This window comes from Balaenoptera ricei, chromosome 20 (genome assembly GCF_028023285.1).
Source record: "Balaenoptera ricei isolate mBalRic1 chromosome 20, mBalRic1.hap2, whole genome shotgun sequence".
NCBI lineage: Eukaryota > Metazoa > Chordata > Mammalia > Artiodactyla > Balaenopteridae > Balaenoptera > Balaenoptera ricei.
In genome coordinates this window covers 52,279,042-52,300,882 of record NC_082658.1, presented here as the reverse complement: position 1 = coordinate 52,300,882, position 21,841 = coordinate 52,279,042, and the positions used below count along the sequence as shown (strand labels likewise).

The window sequence follows — 21,841 nt, the reverse complement described above, 5'->3', positions numbered from 1 at the left end:
TTTTCTGTAGCTATTGAAATGCGTTTGCCAGCTCTTCTGCCTGGTCTGATTTGAATAGTTTGTTACTCTCCCTGTGTCTTATCCATCCACCTCTCCTCCCTGCCTTCCACCTAACCTTGCATGGATAAATTGCATAAACTAGTTGTAGTGTGTGGATTTGTTATTTTTGTTGTGTTTCTGATGAGCACCCAGGTGGGGTGTGACTGGGCGTGGGGAGGAGCCTTGGTTTCCCCTGGTCTCTCCGTTCACAACCGTCACTGTCTGTTTCTTGTAACTCAGGTTAGGATTCGGTCCTCTGCAAAAAAATGAACCTGACGAGACAGGGAGGACAGAGGAAAGTCCTCACAGCTGGAACTGTGGGGTTTTGAGGAGTGATTTGTTTCTTCCCCTTACGGGGGCCAAAGCTCTTTTTCACTGCTACCTTTCAAGTTCCCCAGCTGCTGGGAAACACTGGACGTTCCCCCTTGCTGCACAGAGTGCCCGGAGAACCCGAACGTGGGCACTCCGAGGGCTGACCGCCTGTGAGTCACAGCCACGGGTCTGGCGTTTTAAAGGAGTGCAGGCTGCTGCCAATAGAACTGAAGGAGTAGGGTTATTAAATTCTTTACGTTTGAGATTGGTTATTTTCTTCTTGTCATTTTAAGAGAGTAAATTGGGCAGGCGGGGCATGGTGTCCAAACAGTTGTAGCTTTAAAATATTATAGGTTAGACATATGAGCTGGTTTTTTACCAAGAAAAGGAAGCACAGAGGTTTTATTTATTTACTTTTTAAGCTTTGTTTGTTTAATGTATGTATTTATTTGGGCCTTAAAAAAATTGATGGCAATGTTATTTTAAAAGAGTCTGATTCTTTTGACTTAAATTATTGCTTCAGCTACTTTGAGACTAATGAAAACTGGCAGCTACTCCCAGGCAGCATTTCGGCCTTTACAGTAGGTTTGATTAGTTAGAGGCATCCAGACCTCCGAGAAAAGGTGACAGTTCAATAATTGGGATAGTTTTTAGTATTACTGTTAGTAGAATTGTGTGAATTTCTGGCCGTATGGCTTCTTAAAATTGTCTGTAGAATTACTATTTGATAGCATTAGGTCAATAATAGCTTCTCCCTGTGATTTAGTAAAGGTTCCTTTGGATTTAATTTTCTTGGTTTTGGTGAAAAATAATGCATATTGTCTTATGGAGATTTAACTTCACAAATTTTTGTTTTATTGAACTCAGTGTAATAAAATAAGCATGAAATTGGTTTTAGTCTTTTCATCTTGATAAGGCAGAGTGGTTGAAAGCAGTTCATGGTTTCGGGAAGAATGGGTGGTCAGGCTGATTTGAGTAAATGTGTAAGTTATATAATTTACAGAGGTTGGAAAGAGAAAAGCAGCCTTGGATTTAACAGACCTTTTTGTAAATTTTTAAAGGATAATTAACAACAGCAAAAGAGGTGAACCACAACTCTCATACAAATATAAAATGAACACATGTCAATCTTTTTATTTATCCCATTAATTACTGAGGGAACCAGTAAGATGTTACAAGCAGGTCAAAGGAGAACTCATTAATACACATAGACCAGTAAGAATGCTGACATGAATCTACAGATGGTTGCAAAATTGGTCAGTCTTCATAAGGAATAATCAGCTATGTTCCTATAGACACAATTTTTATTTCTGTGGACAAGAATCTTTTGCATTACTGTTATTATTCTACAATTTACAGAGTTGTAAAATAGTTCAGAGACAAAGAAAGGTGGAGATGACCCAAAGAGTGCACTAAACAAACACCCAGCATTCTTTTTTTGCCCATTTCAAAGACTTTTACAGTCTTTCCTGACAGAGTATTCAAGAAACTATCTAATTCCTCTCTCAGCCTTTAAGCCTGCTTGCTTCTAACAGCCCAGCCAAACGTCAGTCATGGTTTTAGGAATGGTTCAGAAAGATGATTGATTGTCCAGTCTTTTATCTCTTTGAATTAAAGTCACAGTCCTTATCAACTTTTTATTTCTTTATCGTTACCTCAGAGCCGAGCAGCCTGTATTGTTGAAAAGTTGAAAAGATTGTGCTCTGACCAAGTTATACCTGGACCATGATCTGTTACCTCGGTGTCTATCAGGGGGGTTGCTTCTGCCCAGAGGGGAATTCTTTTTCTAATTTTCTTCTTTCTTTTTCTAATTTTTATGAGAGAACCAGATAGACTAGATGCCCTCTGCCTCAAAGGATATGCTTTGGTTTTGTTGGTCTTAGTTCTTAGGGTTATTACAGGTGCCTCAGTCATCCTAACTTTAGTTTTTCCTTTTTGTAGGTTTTCTTACAGAGACTGGAAAAACCAGAGCAAGTATTATTTTTTCTACAGGAACTGAATCTGCCTTCCAAGTTACTCAGATCAGAATTATGGTAATTCTTATTCTGCCTTCTTTAGGAAATGTTACTACTATTTTTAAAAATAGGATTGTATTTCAAAGGTCCATGTCACTGGTTTTTCATTGAACATTTAGTGATTATTTATTCTGTGTCAGGCCTGTAGCAGAAGGCAAGGGCACAAAGATGAATAGATTGTTAAGTCTGTAAATGGTGTGAGTATAAGGATCAAGAAAAGTAAGGAATCATTTCTAGGGAAGCAGCTTTCTTACTTTTCCAGGACTTAATGTATTTGAAATCTCATTTTGTTGGTTTGATTTTTGCGTTAAGCTATTTGAATTTGACCATGTTATTTGGGAACAAAATGGCCACAGAACTTTGGTCCCTTTGATGTACTTTATTTAGATCTCTATTTCCAGGTTCGACGTGGTGGCATTGGTGCCCAGTGTGGGTTGGTGTTTGCCTATAATTCATCTTCTGATAAATTTCATGCAGAAGAGCACTTCAAAAGGTTTGAAAAATATGACAAATGGAAGCTTCAGGAATTCAGGCAATTTGTAAAAAGCAGGTAAGGAACAGAATAAAAATCTTTATAGTTAATAAGATTGTATACATTCTCTTATTGGTGAAGTATGTTTTCTTTATAGAAAAGTTGCTACTAACCCATCTTCAGTGGCCATGAGCATTCATTGCTTTCTGGCAGCACATGTGAAGACATATATTTTAATTTGTTCATAGTCTCTTACTCGGTCCCTTCTGTGACCAGGTATACACATCTTCAAAATGGTTGGGTAATAATACCTGCCTGAATTGTGGGCAGCCTGAGGTCTCTAGTCTTATCTAGCCACTGGAAAATTTACCCAGGCCCCAGCTTCCCTCCTCCTATTTTTGTGTTTTTACCGAAAATATTTATTAAGCACCTACGATGTGCTAGACCTGATGCTAGGTACTGAAGATACCGTAATGAGCAGATTGGCCCGTTCCCTGCTCTACAGAGCCTACTGTTTAGCTCAGAAGACAGATGATAAAGCCTACAGTGTCACAGTACTATAAATGCGAGGTAGCTAGGAGGGATAAGGTGCTCTGGGAGCATATGGCAGAGCACCTGACCTGATCAGGGAAGGCTTCCTGGAGGAAGTGTTGAATATGGATGAGCTAAAGCTAATTAACTACTTGAAGAAGTGGAAGCAGAGTGTCCTGAGCAAAGAGCAGAGCAGAGTTGAGAGCTCAGGTGGGGTCTGGCGTACACAAGGGACTGACGAGCCCCATGTTGCTGAGGTGTGCCGTGAGTTGGAGAGTGGGGAGAGGTGAAGCTGGAGAGCTAGGGAAGGGTCAGGTCATTGAAGGCCCTTTTGTCTCTGTTTCACGGTTTAGACTTTATCTTGAAAGCCATGGGGGCAGGGGCAGGGAGCAGGGTGGAGTGTTTGCTGAGGAGCTTCAAGAAGAACGAGGAGAGCTCGCATTCGTGGTTTGGAAGTGCTGCTCTGGAGCCTGCTGTGTGAGGTGGGCTGGAGGAGAGCGCGCGGGGAGGCCAGATGAAGTGGGGGGAGGCTGTCACGGTCACCTGGGAAGCCAGAGTGTGGGTAACCTCAACTAGAGCAGCAACAGGAGCCATGGAGAGATGTGGACGATTGAAGAGACGGCTAGAAAGGAGAAGCAGCAGGACCTGGTGAGTGACTGATGTACAGCAGGAGAGAGAAGGAGGCTTAGGCCTCAGTGAGTCCTGGATTTTTGGCTCGCCAGAGGGGACATTGGTAGCGCCTTTTTCTGAGACAGAAAATACCTCGGGGAAAACAGGTTTGTGGGAAGATGATGAGCTCAGTTTTGGTCCTGTTGGATTTGAGGTTCTAGGAAGTCTCTGAGATATCCCACAGCTAGTTGGATAAACAGGTGAGGAACCTAGAAGAGATGTTGTCCTGAAGGCAGAGATATGAGAGACATTTCGGTGATAGTTTAAAATGAATTAGAAGAGATCATTCTGGAGGAGTGTGTGGGCTGGGAAGAACAGAGACTTTAGGTCAACATGCTGAGAGGCACCAGCATTTATGGGGCAGCAGAGAAAGGGAGGCTGAGAAAAACAGCCAGAGAAGCAGCAGGGAAGCCAGGGAAGTGTCCTCATGAAGCCAGGGGAAAATCGTGGTTAAAGAGGTAGGGAGTGGGCAACGGTGTTGGATGTTACCCCAGAGTCGGTGAGGTAAGTCTAGAAGTGGACTTGTTGGATTTAGCCACAGACGTCGTTGGTGACCTCTTGGACAGTGTTACCTCCCTAATTACTAGTAGCAAGTTAAAACTCATGCAGCTGAGCCCGAGACTTGCCCTTTTTGCTCCTGTATTTCACAGGTAATGGGGTGCTGGAGTTTTTACTATCACTGAGTACTGTACTACTAGGCTTTCATGTACGTATGAACCACCGATAATTGTGTGAAAATGCGGATTCTGAATCAGTGGTTCTGCCTGGGGCCTGAGACCTTCATTTCTAACAAGCTCCCCGGCGACTCTGATGCTCCCCGACCACGGATCACACTTGGAATAACAAGGATCTAGAATAACTTCCTCTCTCTGCTGGACTTCCTTTGGTGGCATCCCTGACAAAGGGTCACTCAGCCTCCCTAGAATAAATATCCTTAATGATGGAGAACTCACTGCACTTCAGTAACATATTCTATCTATGTTTATTGAAATCTACACTTGTAATTTCAACTCTGTGGTCTTAATTTCAGCCCTCTAAATGAATTGAAACAAATCTGTCTCCCATCACGCATACATGCTTTTTAAAAAGATGCTTTTCTTTTTAAACAATAACTAGAGATTACACTTGTTTCTAAATAGCTGTGTCCCACTCCTGGGACATATTAATATAGGTTTTTTTTTTCCCTAAACCTGCTGTCAAACAAGATCTTTCACATCTTATATAGGATGATTTTTTTTTTGAACCTAAATGCAGGCTTATTTGCTAGTCCCTTGTTGATTTTAGCTCCTGGTTCCAGCCTGAACTACTCTGAAATCCTGATTTGCTTGGGCTACATATTATCAGTCCCTCTCCAGTTTGGAGATCAAAATGGTAATAGACATGTGTCTGTCTTCTTGCCTTTTTTTTTTTTTTTGTCTGCCCTCTGGTCAGACATCGGTCAGTCAGCACACTCTGGGACCAGCTGTTTGGTTGCTGTACATATTTAAGAGGACTGATACTTAGCTCTGTTTTCTCCACCCTGCCTGTGAGTTGGTGTAGTGAGCAAGGTTGCTTCTCCCCACTGTCTGACATCCTGCCAGCTCTCTGTATCTCAAGGATTTCCTTGATGACTCCCGAAGGGTGAATTGAAAAATCCTCAAACACACCATATTGATGAAAGTCATTGACATGGTTTGGGGCTAAGATGGAATACCACCTGTCCCATTGGTTTTAGGGTTAACTATATCATGAAAGGTTTATGCTAAGAAAGACTTAATGGTAAGAAGAGAACGTTTTTTTCTCTCTGTTACAGAACCTACTCTGGGTCCTTTGTCTTTTTCTTCTTGCTGTTTTCTTCTTGTAAATCCCTGTGTTTGCTTATCTTATCCATACAGAATACTCATGTGTTGGCTAGCTTGTTAGCCGTATCACAGACTAAATAGTTTAAAGTTTTAGGAATGTTACTTGAAAAGACTGCCATTTTCTCCTTCTCAGTTATTTAATTCCTGAAAAGGAAGTACCATTCAAGTATCCAATTTTAAAAAGAAACAGGGGCTTCCCTGGTGGCGCAGTGGTTAAGAATCCGCCTGCTAACACAGGGGACACGGGTTCGAGCCCTGGTACGGGAAGATCCTACCTGCCACGGAGCAACTAAGCCCGTGCGCCACAACTACTGAGCCTGCGCTCTAGAGCCTGTGAGCCACAACTGCTGAGCCCGCATGCCACAACTACTGAAGCCCGCGTGCCTAGAGTCTGTGCTCCGCAAGAGGAGAAGCCAATGCAATGAGAAGCCCGCGCACTGCAACAAACTGTAGCCCCCACTTGCCGCAACTAGAGAAAACCCGTGCGCAGCAACGAAGACCCAACGTAGCCAAAAATAAATAAATAAAATAAATAATAAAAAAAAAGAAAAGAAATGGCACACAGTTGTACTTCTTCAGCCTTTGGGTTGAAATGCTTCCCTGGAAGGACTTTTTTTTTTTTTTTTAGAGCACTTTGCCTGTCCATCAGCTCACTTATTTATTTTTTTTTAATTATTTATTTATTTATTTATTTATTTATGGCTGTGTTGGGTCTTCGTTTCTGTGCGAGGGCTTTCTCTAGTTGCAGCAAGTGGGGACCACTCTTCATCGCGGTGTGCGGGCCTCTCACTATCGCGGCCTCTCTCGTGGCGGAGCACAAGCTCCAAACGCGCAGGCTCAGCAATTGTGGCTCACGGGCCTAGTCGCTCCGCAGCATGTGGGATCTTCCCAGACTATGGCTCGAACCCGTGTCCCCTGATTGGCAGGCAGATTCTCAACCACTGCGCCACCAGGGAAGCCCAGGACTTCTTAAGTAATAGGGAAAAATCCTGAGGCCTGTGGAGGCTGAAGTTTTCCTTTTTTGGAGCTCCAGGATCTGAAAGCTCCTCAGCTTTTACCCTTCAGCTGTTGCAATTGTGAATCTCAGGCCAGTCGTACCTATGTTAGCCAGACCTAGGGAAAGAAAACTGAACCTGCCTCTCCTTTGGATTTTTCCAGAAGCACACACCAGCTGTTGCATTGTACCTTATTCCTGAGTATCTTCATCTCAGATGCCTTGACTTCAGGTCTCATTCTTCAGATAAGCCAGTTATCTAGAGAAGCAAACTTCCCTTAGTTCCCAGGTTATATTTGGGACTAATAATAGTTCCCATTGCACAGATGAGGAGGCTGAGAAGTGGGGAGGATGTTACCACCAGCTCCCTCGTATGCTCAGAGAGGCACCACGTGCCACACCCCATCCTCGATTGTTAACCGACAGGCCGTGTAAACAAGTTAAATGCCATTTAGGTGGTGCCTTATTCGTTAGACCCTTGAGAAGTTTAGGAATAGGAGAACATTTTGTGATTACCTTTGTGTTTACAGGATTGGTTGCCCGTCTGATAACCTTGGCGAGGATGATCCTATTGGCTGGTTTGAGCTGGAGGAAGAGTGGGATGAAGCAGATGTCAAGTTGCAACAGTGCAGGGTTGCCAAGGTAAGTATCAGTGAGGTGTGGCCTTCGCACACTTGCCCACTCCCCTCCTTTTGTACTGTGTTTATCAAGCAGTTATTGTGTGCCAGTCCTGTGCCAGCACTGGAATCCTGCAGGTGAGTCAGACGTGATCATGACCTTCACGGAGCTCCGAGTCTAGTGGGAGACACAGATGTATGAGACACTGTGATATGGGCTGATAAAGAGACACACGGGGCTGTTGCAGCCCGAAGGAACAATATTTACCCAGCCTGGAATTCACTAGGGAAGGCTTCCCAGGAAAGTTGGTGCGATGCCAAGTGTTGAAAGTTGATTAAGCTGTCATCTTTAGCCGGGCTGAGAGGTGTGGAGAAAGGCCTCTCAGGCTGAGGGAGCAGTAAGTCCACAGGCCTAAATGCAAGAGAGATGTCTTTCCGTAGCTATGAAAGAAACAATGATTATCTGGCTACTTAATTTTTTTTAACCTCCGTTGTGAATCTTAGTAAGAAGCTTAAATAAGAGAAACAAGAACTATCTTCAGGACTTGTACATAGTAGGTGCTCAGTAAATATTTACGCAGCTAAGTAGTGGATTCTGAAAGGCCCTCAACAAAGGATCTTTCACTATAATAAGCAGAGAGTGTGCATAGAAGTTGGGCTTTGCAAATGGCTTTAGCTTTGAGCAGACAAGGCTGTGTCCTGGGCTCCCAGCACATGGATTACAGGTAAGTGGGGGCTTGGAGATGATCCCTTAGGGCAGTCATTGACTGTTTTCACCATATAGCTCTTGTCTTTTTCAAAATGACTGTGCCACAGAACAGACGTCCTTCTCTTATTCATCCTGTCTAATCCTGTTTTTGCCTTGAAGCAGGAATAGTGCCATTTCTCATATTGTGATCTTTCCCCAAACCTGACTTCAGTGTTTGTATTGTCTCTTCCCTGTTTGTTGTAGTTGCTGGACTTACACTTTGTGTCTCCAGTGCTAGGCATAGTGGTACCTCATTAATTATTAAAGTCACAGGAAGACCTGCCCAGAAAGGCCTTTATTTCCCTTTTGTCAGTACCTGGGGCTTCTAAGTCCTTCTCGTCACCTCTGTCTTGTCCTTTTCCAGTATTTGATGGTGAAGTTCCTCTGCACCCGCCAGGAGTCGGCAGAGCGCCTGGGAGTACAAGGCTTGAGCGTCAGTGGGTACCTCCGGCCCGCGAGGGCAGAAGCGGAGCAGAGCATCGTCCGTGCTCACTGCAGAAAGGGCGTGGAGGAGAGCGTCTGTGGGGCCACACTGCTTCTCAGGACCCTTCAGTTCATCCAGCAGCTCGCCCATGACCTGGTAGTGTTTCCTCAGTTGTTAGACCTCATTCCTTTGGGAAGAGTAACGACAGTGTCTGGGGAAAGGAACACCAGCCGGTGAAACCTGGCCGTGCTGAAGCCATGCAGTACGAATGAGGAGGGCAGGCATCGGGCTGCTGTGATGACGTTGGGAGGCCAAGGGGAGTGAGGCGTTGGGCATTGATGGCGTCAGTCAGTGGCAGACGAAGTGGCATGTGGTCACCATTGTGAGGTTTCCTGGGATAGACCTGCATACAGATCTTAAAGAGCCCCAGCTTTGGTTGCCAGGGAGACAAAGCACATTTATGGGATTTATGTCTTCTTTAAGCCCTAGAATTATTCCTGAAGTTTAGGTGAATTCTGTTTGTTTACTAAAAGTACCAAAAATAATAACAGGATTTTTTTTTTTAATTGAAATATAGTTGACTTACAGTATTAGTTTCATGGTAATCTGATCCATGCAAAGTTATTATAAAATATTGACTATATTCCCTGTATTGTACATTATATCCTTGTAACTTAAATTTTATTTTATACCTAGTAGTTTGTACCTCTTAATCTCTTTCACCTATTTTTGCCCTTCCCCACACTCCACTCCCCTCTCGTAACCACTAGTTTGTTCTCTGCATCTGTGAGTCTGTTTCTGCTTTGTTATATTTGTTTGTTTATTCCATTTTTTAGATTTCACATATAAGTGAAAACTTACAGTATTTGTCTTTCTCTGTCTGACTTATTTCATTAGGCATAATACCCTCCAGGTCCATCCATGTTGTCACAAATGGCAAAATTTCGTTCTACTTATGGCTGAATAATATTCCATTGTATACATACACCATATCTTCTTTATCCATTCATTTGTTGATGGACACTTAGGTTGCTTCCATATCTTGGCTATTGTAAATAATGCTGCTGTGAACATTGTGTTTTTGATACTGACTTCTACAGTCACTAATAAAAACACAGTGACAGTCTACTCAAAGAAAGGTTCTTGCAGCCATCACTACAGAGAACATGGCTTATCACTCAGGAATCCGGTGGAGCCCTCTCACGTGTGGTACGCAACAGTGTCTACTCTTGACCTGCATTCTGCTTCAGGGCACATTCAGAGGCTGGTGACTCAATTTGTATATGGATTGTTTGGTCTTTGTTACTGGAGCTCTCCTATCACAGCAGAAAACAGCAAATGAGAGGGAGATGCGTAGGAGTAGCAGAAGCGATCACAGCAGAATTGATCTTTCAGCCTACATGCAGGGAAGGGTCAAAGCATGCTGCAGGATGGTCCTGGACAATAATCATCGCCAAGTAAAGATTCACTTATGTTCCAGGTGTAGTATCTGTGAAGTCAAGGAGCTTCCATGGGGATGTGTGTGTATATGTTACGTGTATATATACATTCACGTACATATGTACACACACACGTATTTTAGAAAGTTTCACACCAAAAACAGTTGTTCATGGACTTTTTAGTTTAAGCATCAGTTATGTTGGAATTTTACACATGCGGAGCCACCTTATCCCTTAACAGTGAGAAGTAAATGAGCCATTACAATATTTCTCTAAATGCATTTTTCAATTTTATTTTTTCTGGTCTTTATTATTTTTTAGGTACAGCAGAAGGAAAGTGGCTTAAAATACAGATCTTTTCTGGACTTCGCGGGTCTTGATTTGCAGATCTTTTGGGATTTTTACAGTAAATTAAAGCAAAAGTAAGTCAGAATTTGTTACAAGATGATAATCGTATATTGATAAGCACAACTGAAAACACTGAGTTTTGCTGTTCTAAAAGGACAATTTTTTTCTTCCAAGATTTTTTACTTCCTACTAGTTTATACTACTCTGATTCGAAAGATTTGGTTATTGTTGAAAATAAACATCTTACATTTCTACAAAGTGCTTTATTTGGGCAGTGTTTTTGCAAGCATTTTGTCATTTATATTACAACCTTATAATGATAAGCAGGTCAAGGATTATAGTATTCTCATTATACTACTGAAGAAACAGAATCAGAGGTGCATTTCTTTACCCAGAGTGGGCACAGTCAGACAGGGTCTGTGTTTTCAGACTCTACCCAGTCCATTGTTCTTTCCTTTCCACCTTTCTGCCTCTGGTTGGCATTCTTTTTACTGAGCCTGATGCCTAGCGGGGAGAGCCCTTTGTAGATAGTTGTTTGGCTTGGAGGGTAAAAGCAACTTGCATTTTTGCTCTCTGACATTCTTTGTCTTTCTGTAGCCCAAGGGAAGAATGCATCTGTGCCCAAACCCTGCTTCTGCAGCTCCTCCAGAGCTGTTTCTCCGTGCTGCAAGGAGACGCGTCGGCCACCTCTGAGGACGCCAAGGCTCCAAGCATGAGCTGTAGGCGGGTAGAGGCCGCCAAGGAGCTCTACACACACCTATGTGATGGTAGGGATTGGGGTTCTTCTTTACTGTGACCCTGAGCTCGTAGCCTGCAGGGCCTTTTGCTTTAGAGAACAGGGGGTCCTCTGACCATGCAAACCCAGGAAAGGGTTTACATCTTTGGAAAATGAGTTTCCGTGATCCTCTTTTGAATCATTATTTGCAGTTCAGGATTTAGTCCCTCTTCAACGACTTCCTCCTGGTTTCTGATATACAGTTGTGTTATATTGAGAGTAATTGCTGTCACACTCCAGTCTTCACTTCAACTGAGACACGGGGATGAGGCTGATAGATTGAGGTGGGGAGATGATAATATTAATTGAGAATAAAACACGTGATCATCTGAAGTTATTTTTAAAGCTTCGCCAAGTTGTGTCTCAAAAGGACAGAAATAATGAAATAAAAGCTGGTACATAGAGTATTTATTTTTGTTAAATGTAAACAAATAAAAAAATAATTTCTTTACACTGCCTAGCCTGTACAGAAGTATTTCTTTGCTCTGGTAGCGAGTTTATGGGCTAAAGCTGATATATATATTGTAAGTGAATAGGTGGGATATATTAAAGCTGATTATTCATTTTTATCAGTGGTGGATAGGGTGGATGGAGACTCTGCACCCATGGAAATATTGAAACAAGAAGTCAGGAATACCCTTCTTAATGGGGCTGCCGTCTTCTTTCCTGATCGACAGACCCGGCGGGACCATCTCTTCACCATGATGGTAATTATTTACGTTAAAAGTACGGATTCCATTCCAGAACTCTGTTGGGGTGAAACTTATTAGTCTTTGTTTTCTCTGAATATCCTCTGTTTCAGTTTCCTAAATGTGTATTTAATACTGTGTGCAAAGTTTTGTGTGGGACACAGGTATCTAAGGACATAGCACTGTACTCAGGGTGGGGATGACAGATAATCCTGACCTCCGTTTTAGAACCTGTTGAATCACAAAGGGAGAGCTTAGTCTCCTTCAGCTTTATGACATGCCTACAACCAAGTGTTCTTTTTAACATTTTAACCTTTTATTTAATATTTATTTTTATTTATGCATTTATTTTGGGTCTTAGTTGTGGCACATGGGATCTTTCATTGCGGAGCGTGGGCTCATCGTGGCAGGGCGCGGGCTTCTCTCTAGTTGTGGTGCACAGGCTTCTCCCTGGTGGCGCACGGGCTCCAGAGTGTGTGGGCTCTGTAGCTGCGACACGAGGGCTCTCTAGTTGTGGCGCGTGGGCTTAGTTGCTTGTGGCATGTGGGATCTTAGTTCCCTGACCAGGGATCAAACCTTAGTCCCCTGCATTGGCAGGTGGATTCTTAACCACTGGACCATCAGGGAGGTTCCAACATTTTAACTTTTTTTTTTTAAAATAAATTTATTTATTTATTTATTTATTTGTGGTTGCATTAGGTCTTCGTTGCTGCATGCGGGCTTTCTTTAGTTGCGTCGAGTGGGGGCTACTCTTTCTTCTGGTGTGCAGGCTTCTCATTGTGGTGGCTTCTCTTGTTGTGGAGCACAGGCTCTAGGCACGCGGGCTTCAGTAGTTGCAGCACATGGGCTCAGTAGTTGTGGCTCACGAGCTCTAGAGCACAGGCTCAGTAGTTGTGGCGCTCGGGCTTAGTTGCTCCGCGGCATGTGGGATCTTCCGAGACCAGGGCTCGAACCCGAGTCCCCTGCATTGGCAGGCGGATTCTTAACCACTGAGCCACCAGGGAAGCCCCTATTTTAACTTTTTATTATGGGAAAATCTAAATACAAAACTAGACTAAATAATACATATAATGAATCCCTCCAACCCCCTAAGTGTACTCATCACCTAGATTCAATAATTATAAACTTAGGCTAATCTTGTTTCATCTGTAATATACTTCACCCACTCCCACCCCTCTTTATTATTTCAAAGTAAATCCCTGACTTATTTTATTCATAAATATTTCAGTTTATATCTGTAAAGAAAATACAACCAAGTTTTAATCTTCCCACCCAAAATTATGATTTATCCTAGGAATTCAAGGATGGTTTAACATTAGAAAATCAGTCAATGAAATCAGAGAGGAAAAAAATCATATTGATAAATGCAGAAAAAATTTTAATAAGATTAACTTCTGATGATGATTCAAACAACAAAACCATTAGCAAACTTGATATAAAAGGGAAGTTCCTTAATCTCTTGGAGGGCATGTATCCAAAACCTACAATAAACAATGTACTGGTCTTTGGGACACTGACTCATCCCTTCCAAAATGAGGTATAAAACAAGGATGCTTACTGTCACTGCTTCTCTTTGATATTATATTAGAAGGCCTAGCCAGTGCTGTAGGACAAAGAAAAGAAATTTTAAAAATAACAATTAGAAAGAATAAAACAAATAATCATTATTTGTCTGTTTAGACAAACAACTATTAGAATTACTGAGAAGACTTTGATGAAGAAAACGAGATGCAGCATTTAAAAGGGCATTTCTGTATGTAACAGCTAATTAGTAAATGCAATAAAAGTGCCCTGTCGGATGCATAAAGCCCCATAGAAACAAAAAAGGGAATAAAAGAAGCATAAAATGTGGTCCCTGATGCCAAATGACTGCAGTCCAGTTGGGGGCACTGCCACAAGGAAAAACTGACCCTATATGCAATAGGTGTTTAGAGGAGAATTTTGTTCAGGTTAAGTGATGGAGGAAGGTTTCCGAGAGGAGGGAGGATCTTTGGTTGTTTTCAGCTGCCTGCAAAATTTGCATATCAGCTTGAGGGATCAGGTTTTTTTCTTCTAGTTTTATTGAGATATATTGACATACAGCATTGTATAAGTTTAAGGTGCACAGCATAATGACCTGACTTACATACATCATGAAATGATTATCACAATAAATTGGATGAACATCCATCATCTCATATAAATTAAAGAAATCTCAAAATTAAAGAAACGGAAAAACAATTTTTCTCCTTGTGATGAGAACTCTTAGGATTTACTCTCTTGACCTCTTTCATATATAACACGCAGCAGTGCTAATCACATTTATCACGTTGTACGTTACATTCCTAGTATTTAGCTCATAACTAGAAGTTTGTACCTTTTGACTGCCTTCATCCAATTCCTCTGACCCCTGCCTCTGATCTCTTTTTCTATGAGTTTGTTTGTTTTTGAAGTGTAATTGACCTACAGCACTACATTATTTCCTGTTATACAGCATAGTGATTCAATATTTCTGTACATTTCAAAATGATCACCACGATAAGTCTATTTTATGATATGTCACCATATGAAGATATTACATAGTTATTGACTATATTCTCCACACTGTGCATTTCATACCTGGGACTCATTTAATCTGCAGCTGGAAGTTTGTACCTCTTAATCTCCCTCATCTATTTCTTCCCTCCTTCCACCCCTCTCCCCTCTGGGAACCACCTGTTTCTGGGAACCATCTTTGTATCTATGACTTTGTTCCTGTTTCGTTATGTTTGTTCATTTGTTTTGTTTTTTAAATTCTACATATAAATGAAATCATACAATATTTGTCTTTCTCTGTGTGACTTATTTCACTTAGCATAATACCCTCTAGGTCCATCCATGTCACAAATGGCGAGATTTTATGGCTAATATTCGTTCATCGTGTGTGTGTGTGTGTGTGTGTGTGTGTGTGTGTGTGTGTATATCTCACATCTTCTTTATCCGTTCATCTGTTGATGGGCACTTAGGTTGCTTCCATATCTTGGCTATTGTAAATAATGCTGCAATGAATATAAGGGTGCATATATCTTTTCTAATTAGTGTTTTTGTTTTCTCTGGATAAATATCCAGGAGTGGAATTTGCTGGATCATATGGTAGTTCTGTTTTTAATTTTTTGAGCACCCTCAAAAGCCATTCATTTTCTATAATGGCTGCACCGATTACATTCCCACCAACAGTGCACGAGGGGTTCCCTTTGGATCAGTTTTTACTTCGTGAGTTTTAACCTTTGACAGCATCAGCTGACTCTGAATTGTGGAAGAATCTCTGTCCCACTTGTTTGCTGGAAGCATTTATCAGGCAGCTGAGCAAATGGTTTTTTTGTTAGCTCGTGTCCCACACAGAAAAATAGAGGACATGCGACCTCTTGAATGACATTGCTGTGTGTTAGTAAAGCAGCCCATTAACTTTTCCTTTGCCCATCTATCTGACAGCAGTGGTAAGGTCTATATTTTTTTTCCCTTCTCGTGCAGATGAATTAAACTGCTGTCATTTGTGACCATATCTTATCTCTCCCGCCCTCTTGCACCAGGCAGGGCCCTGGGTCTTAAATCCTCTGGAAATCTCTGCCAGTGCCTTGCATAGCAGTAGGTGTTCAACACATTTATTGAATTAAGAAAAAAAAAAAGTGCCCGCAGAGTAACCCATAGCCTCATCAGGGGATGTGATTCCTTCAACTGTCACCGTAGGCTGTTTGGACTTATACAGAGAAAGCTTAGATCCTGTTTAAAAAAACAAACAGAAAGCTCACCAGAAAGGCGCTCTGTCTCTGCCCCCTCCTCTTGGGATGGCCTGCCCAGGGATGAAAATAGACATCTTTTGGAAGTCACCTTCCTAACATTTGCATCAAGCTTTCCTGCAGGAAGGCTTGGAAATGTCAGCTTCCGCAGTGAACAGACGTACACCTGCCGTCTCTTGGTTCTGCTCCCTCTTCGCGCTGGGCCAGGTCTAAGTTGGGCCCGTCAGGTGGTGTGCTGACCCCGGCTTTCCCCATGTTTGGGATCAGTGGGCCATGGCATTTTGCGCTGCTCTAGGGCTCTAGAATGTTGTGGAATAGATTTCCTGACTATGCAGCTTCTTGTGTTCTAGAAGAATGTCACCGAGCAGGAACACAAGCAGTCCCTGCAGCTCACTTTCCGCTCACTCTGCACGTATTTTAGGTAAGTCTACAGTTCTTTTCAGCAGTCCAGTATTTCAGATCTTTGCAGCGTTGTTTTCTTGAGCTCTCCCTTCCTTTCCCGTGCTTTTGGAGTAACCAAGTACTTCCCTCACTCAGCCAGGTTTCTAGAGTGAGGTATCAGTAGACTCAGAAGTGACCAAAACAGTGGTAGAATAATAGTCTTGTCAAGAGCTTGCTCCAAGTCCCAGTCACTGTAAGACACTTCAGAGTTGAACCCATGGGGAATCGCCTTGAATGCTTCAGTTTCTACATGATTTTTGAAGACAAAAACAGAAGCTGAAGGAGTTTGGAGTCCAGTCCTCAAGTCTAAAAACCCAGATACGTTAAAGCCCAACTGCAGAGGCACAGAGTGGTAGTTTAGCAAAAACTGTGCTGGGAGGGGTGACATGGAGACCATTACCTGCTTTGACTCCCAAAGAAGCTCATGGGCCTGTAGGTTGCATTATTAGAGGTATATATAGACTTTTGAAGGAGGGAGGGGACTAAAAGCCTGAGCAACTGTCTGCAGGTCAGACTATACCTGGTACGGAGGCCGATTTAGAGGACTGTATAAAATGTCTTCAGAATCGACTATCAAGGATGATGAAAGAGCCTGGGGCTCATGTGAAGAACCTTTGAAGACACAGGGAGTGTTTAGCCTGGATTGTCAGATTAGCAGTCATGAGGTTAGGTGTATTTCCTGTTGGTGGCCAAGGTGATTTATTCATCGTGTTTATTCCCTGGAATCTTTTCTGAGGACTTGCAGATTTATGGGCCTGTGCTTACATAAGTACATGTGGACAGACAGTGGCACAGACCCAGCTGGGACCCTGGCCTTTTCCTGACCCAAACTCCTCACATCCCATAGAACTGACAGTGAAATCTTGCTAGGTTCCCTTTTGGAACCTTTAGAGATAGACAGCGTGAAAATCCCCTTCCTGAAACAAGGTGTCATGACTAATTTGTGTCCTTCCAGTGATAAGGACCCAGGCGGCCTTCTGCTGTTACCTGAGAAAGGCGACCTGGCCGGCGTGGACATCGGTGAAGTGCTGGCGGCCGTGAGCGCTCTGCTGTCTGTTGCCGCTCGAGAGGTAACTGATGCCGCACTGCTTCCTGTGCCTCTTGCCTTTAGGAGACGGGGTGGGGCAGTCATGGCTCCTTCCCCTTTAGCCCTCATTTACAGCACGATTGTAACTTTGCCGGTGACTGTCACACACGTGCACAGAGGTTTCCCCGCCTGCCTTTGCTTCTAGTCAGCAGCTCCTGCAGATGAGCGAGAGGGTGCTTCCCTGCGCCTTGGTAGTCAGCCAGCAATAAATACCTGAAAGTGCTCAGTAAGACTCCCTTTGAAAAGGAGTGGGTATTTACTGAGTGCCCTCGTGGTGTCAGTCAGCGAGCCCAGCGCATAGTCCTATATTTGTGGTGTGAATTCTGTGGAAAAAGCCTTTAACTTTTTTTAAAATTTAAGATTACTTAGCAAACCCACAGGCTAATCAAATCTGAAAAGATGGTCTCTTTTTTTCTGTGCTAATGATATTTTAAAGTTTTTTTCTTTTTTTTTTTTTAACATGAAGGATTTTGTTTCTCAAAACGTAGTCCATTTGTCACCTGGATCAGAATCGCCTGGTACATTGTGGCAAACATTTGGATTTCTAGGTCCCACCCCAAGCTACTGATTTAGAATCTCTGGGGGTAGGGCTTAAAACTCTGCATTGTATCAAGCACCCCCAGAGATTCTGAAGTAGCAGAAGCCCTGTAGTAGCGGACCAAGCACTGCCTCTCTGGATAAAATACAGGAACCAGGGAGTTAGAGGAGATGTTGTGGAGAGAGTGCAGACCACACCCTTGATGTGTTTAATGACGTGGCTGAACTTGGTGTCTTTAAATCTCTTATGTTTTTGTTGGTGCTTTGCTGTTTTCAGGTTGCTTCTAGAGCCGTGATTTAGTTCATTCCCAGCTGCCTGCGGTGGTAGGCCACTCAGCACTTACCCCCCCATTTGCTCACAGGGACCTTAGAGAGCTTTCAGTGTGCTGGGTTGTCATTTGTAGTGTGCTAGGTCACACTGGGCTGGCCACTATTTAGACCTAATATTAGTTTAAATTCAGGGTTATTTTTATTTTACTGTGATGCCTGTGTTCTTTAAGGTAATGTATTGACTTTATAAGCCTTAACTGTTTTTAATCAATGCTCTATTTTCTGCTGTCACGTTAATGTTCTCTTTGGTTATTTTCTCCTTTCTGTCTTCTTTCCAGACCCATCTCTTGAGTCTCCCTTAAAAATCTTACTCCAGCCTACTGCCCATCAGTTTTTGCTCTGCCCTGGTTAGCCGTGTGTCATTCTCATCTGTTTTTATTTCTGCCATTTCCCACACTTGCCCTTTCTTCTGGAGCTCATCTAAATTCTGTGTTTCCCAGACCGCTGAATTCTTAAGTTCTACGTTCCCATCATCAGTGCCCCTGGGCACAAGTCTCCAGTGTTCTCACTGGTTTTCGTGGGTGTTAATTCTGCCTCCTGCGTGAGCCGGTATGCGCTGGAGCCAGGACTAAAACACAGGCTATTCGACTCTTAGTCTTGTCCCCTTTCCACTCGGTCAGGTGTGCTGTGAGTTGTACGTAGAGAGCGAGATAGCATTTGTCCAAGAGAATTCCTTATAATCTTCACTATTTGGAGATCACATGATTGTCTTTTCTTCCCTGTCACTTTCCTGTGATACAAAGGAAGTTAGAAACTTCACTGAACCTCCCAGGCCAGGGATCACTGCAGCCATTGAGATATTTCCTTGAATTATCTCTTTGAGTAAGAAACATTTATGGTTGTACTAAAGAAGAAGAGTTAGATTTAAAAAAACTTTTTTTCAAGGTGGTCAGAAATGTACCTAGTCTGAAAAATTTCTCGCAAGTCTGTTAATTCAGTAGAGATCCACTAAAAGCCTGCTATGTGCCGGGCCCTGTGCGAGGCACGGGGGTACAGTGCCAAAAGAGCACAGTCTTGAGGAGCAGGCAAACATGTGATCAGTTATAACACAGTAAGGGCCTAAAAGCATAGGTCCTGTGGGTACAGAAGAGCACACCTGACCCTATCTGGTGGGAGAAGGCAGTAGAGCTTGAGAAGGGCTTTTTGGAGGAGGTGGTGCTGGAGCTCCTTGTGAGCCCACGAACGGAGTCTGATCAGGCATAGAGGAAGGGGTGTTCTTAATCGAACGGCATAAGTAACAGGCCAGTGACAAGATGGGGAGGAGCAGGTATTTGAAGAGGAGAATGGTAACGGCCAGGCTTTGAACATGTTGGGTTTATGGTTCTGGTAGGACTTCAGGTGACAGTGTCTGGTTGGACCCTCAGGAGCTGAGTCAGTGCTGGAGATGGGGATTTGCAGTCATTCACCAGCAGGTGACAGTTGAAGCCATGAATGTCAATGTCCTCTCATCGCCTGTGGGCATCTGTGTAGAAAGGGCAGCCAGGAGAGTAAGAAGGAGAGGCAGGAAGAAAGTCAGGGGCCACAGAAGCTGAGAGAGGAGAGAGCTTCAAGTAGGACCGTGGTTGGCACAGCTACCAGGGCTGAGGTTCAGTGGGGAGGCTTTGCTCTCTAGGTGGCAACTAATGCCTTTGACGAATGGCTTCAACGAGTGGTGGGGGCAGGAGGGGTAGAATGGCAGGGAGGGGAAAGGCAAGCACAGCAGGTGTAGGCAACTTTTTCAAACGGAACACACGTACAAAAAATATGTATATTGATGGACAATTTAAAGAAACAACTATCCATTTTAAGAAGTGGAACATTACCAATATTTTTGCAGTCTGCCCCCCCTGCCCAGTGCCCTTCCATGGCTCACCTTCCTCCTTCCTCATCAGAGGTAGCCACCATTCTGAAATTTATGTTCATCATTTCCTTGTTTTTCTTTCTACTTATCCCTACATAGCAGGCTTGTTTTCCCTGGTTTTGGTCTTTAATGGAGTCAAGTGGCATACAGTCTTCTGGGACAAGTTTTTTTCACTCAACAGCATTTTTGAGATTCATGCATGTTGATGTATGTGTTGCAGTTCTCCCCCCCCCCCCACCCCCAACCCACTGGCACACAATATTCCCCTTATGAATCTGCCATAATTTATTTATCCATTTTACTTTGGAGGGATAGTTGGGTTGTTTCCAATTCGGGGCATTTACATGGAAGTAATATATCTTGTGGTTTGTAGATGCAAGAATTTATCCCTAGAGGTCATTTGACTCTTCAGAGAAACTGGAGAATAAAGATGATGGTTAGAGAGCCATAGTGGGATAAAGAATTGTCTTTTAAAATGGGAGAGATTTGATTGAAGGCTCAGGGGACGGAGCCGGAGAGAAAAGGAATTTTTGAAGATGTGTGTGAGAGAGAGAGAGAGAGAGAGAGAGAGAGAGAGAGAGAGAGGGAGAGAGAGGGAGAGAGGGGCGAGATAACCGTGGCTAAGGTTCCTAAGGGGTGGAAGGGGGATGGCACGTGGAGTCCAAACCATCTGTAAAGGCTCTGAACAGCTGGAGGGCAAGAGAGGAGTTTTCATAATACCATCTTTCTTGGTCATTTTTGGGTTGAATATTCCCCACTTCTCTAGAATCTCTTTGTCTCTGACAGCTGCTCTCTTAGAGTACGCCCCTGGCTGTGTTCTGTGAATGGCCTGTTGTAAACACTTTCCATTTCTCTCCTCCCTTGTAGTGTGAGCTGTTGATGGTCGATGGGGCCCAAGGGGAGGTGGGCTCTGTGCTCTTCTCCCTGTTCTGGTCTGTCCAAGGCAGCCTGCTGTCCTGGTGCTACCTGCAGCTGAAGAGCACGGACTCTGGAGCCAAAGATCTTGCCGCTGACCTTATTGAAAAATGTGAGTTTCAGTACAAAATCCATGAAAACAGATAGATGTTGGGGTTTGACTCTGTGTGTGCTCTCTTCTTAGTACCTCATGCATAGAACAGAGTGTGTGTGGTTTTCATTTCATTATTACAAATCAGATCTGTTTTCAGGTTGTTATTTTCTTCTTAAGATGGAATTCTGTAGCATGTCTTTTTGCTCAGTTTCCTGTCTGAATGAAGTAGTATGCCTAAGTGTTTTTATTGTACGGTTGGGTAATTTCACGGCCTAAACATTGCCTCTGCGGTCATACAGCACTCTTAGATGATACTGTATTCTTCAGTAGAGTCTGTCTTCCCTGTTTTAATCAAATTATCCAAAAAAGAAAGTCTTGAACTTTAAAAATCTAAGGTACATGTGAGCACTTCTGTGATCTTTGCTGGTACTGAAAATATTCAGATTCATGTCCCATAAACCCACAGAAAATTATATGAAACCCAACAGGTTCTGAGAATTTGTATGTAGAAAAATCAGTTCCATCAAACTTGGTCTCAGCAGCCATGTCAAAAATGCTTACAGTATTGAGTCTTGGCTCTTCAAGTTTGGCCTGCCATATGGCGTACCTAGAGACAGGCCCTTTGTAAACAAAGGGAGAGGCAGACCAGTAACTGGGTTGGTCAGCCATGTACCTTCACGTATAAAAGGGATATCTCCACCCCATTGAAAAGTAGCAAAGACAAAAAAAAAAAAAAAAAAAAAAAAATCACTCACTTTAAAAGTAAACTTTTACTGAGATTTGCAGTGCTTTTCCCTCCCAGAGGAAAACGTTTGTATGACACTTAAATGGTCTCGTGGTCTTTCTGACAGGGAATTCCCTCCACAGCTTCTGTGACCCTCTCCAGCTTTGTCCTTGATGATGACCAAGCAAGTGATGTTTCTACCATA

The 21,841-nt window shown here is 43.0% G+C and overlaps 1 protein-coding gene across 5 annotated transcripts in view; it reads left to right on the top strand.

Moving 5' to 3' along the window:
• The window catches only part of ZZEF1 (zinc finger ZZ-type and EF-hand domain containing 1), a 115,844-nt gene that overhangs the window by 31,948 nt on the left and 62,055 nt on the right, over positions 1 to 21,841 (top strand). For 3 of the 5 annotated variants that reach the window (XM_059908025.1, XM_059908023.1, XM_059908026.1), the window contains 10 exons: positions 2,293 to 2,384; positions 2,768 to 2,916; positions 7,404 to 7,515; positions 8,603 to 8,818; positions 10,423 to 10,523; positions 11,047 to 11,216; positions 11,798 to 11,931; positions 16,019 to 16,089; positions 17,065 to 17,179; positions 20,771 to 20,930. In XM_059908025.1, the coding sequence (XP_059764008.1) occupies positions 2,293 to 2,384; positions 2,768 to 2,916; positions 7,404 to 7,515; positions 8,603 to 8,818; positions 10,423 to 10,523; positions 11,047 to 11,216; positions 11,798 to 11,931; positions 16,019 to 16,089; positions 17,065 to 17,179; positions 20,771 to 20,930 (1,320 nt within the window). The remainder of the gene's footprint in view (positions 1 to 2,292; positions 2,385 to 2,767; positions 2,917 to 7,403; positions 7,516 to 8,602; positions 8,819 to 10,422; positions 10,524 to 11,046; positions 11,217 to 11,797; positions 11,932 to 16,018; positions 16,090 to 17,064; positions 17,180 to 20,770; positions 20,931 to 21,841) is intronic. The other 2 variants (XM_059908027.1, XM_059908024.1) reach the window with 1 other exon arrangement.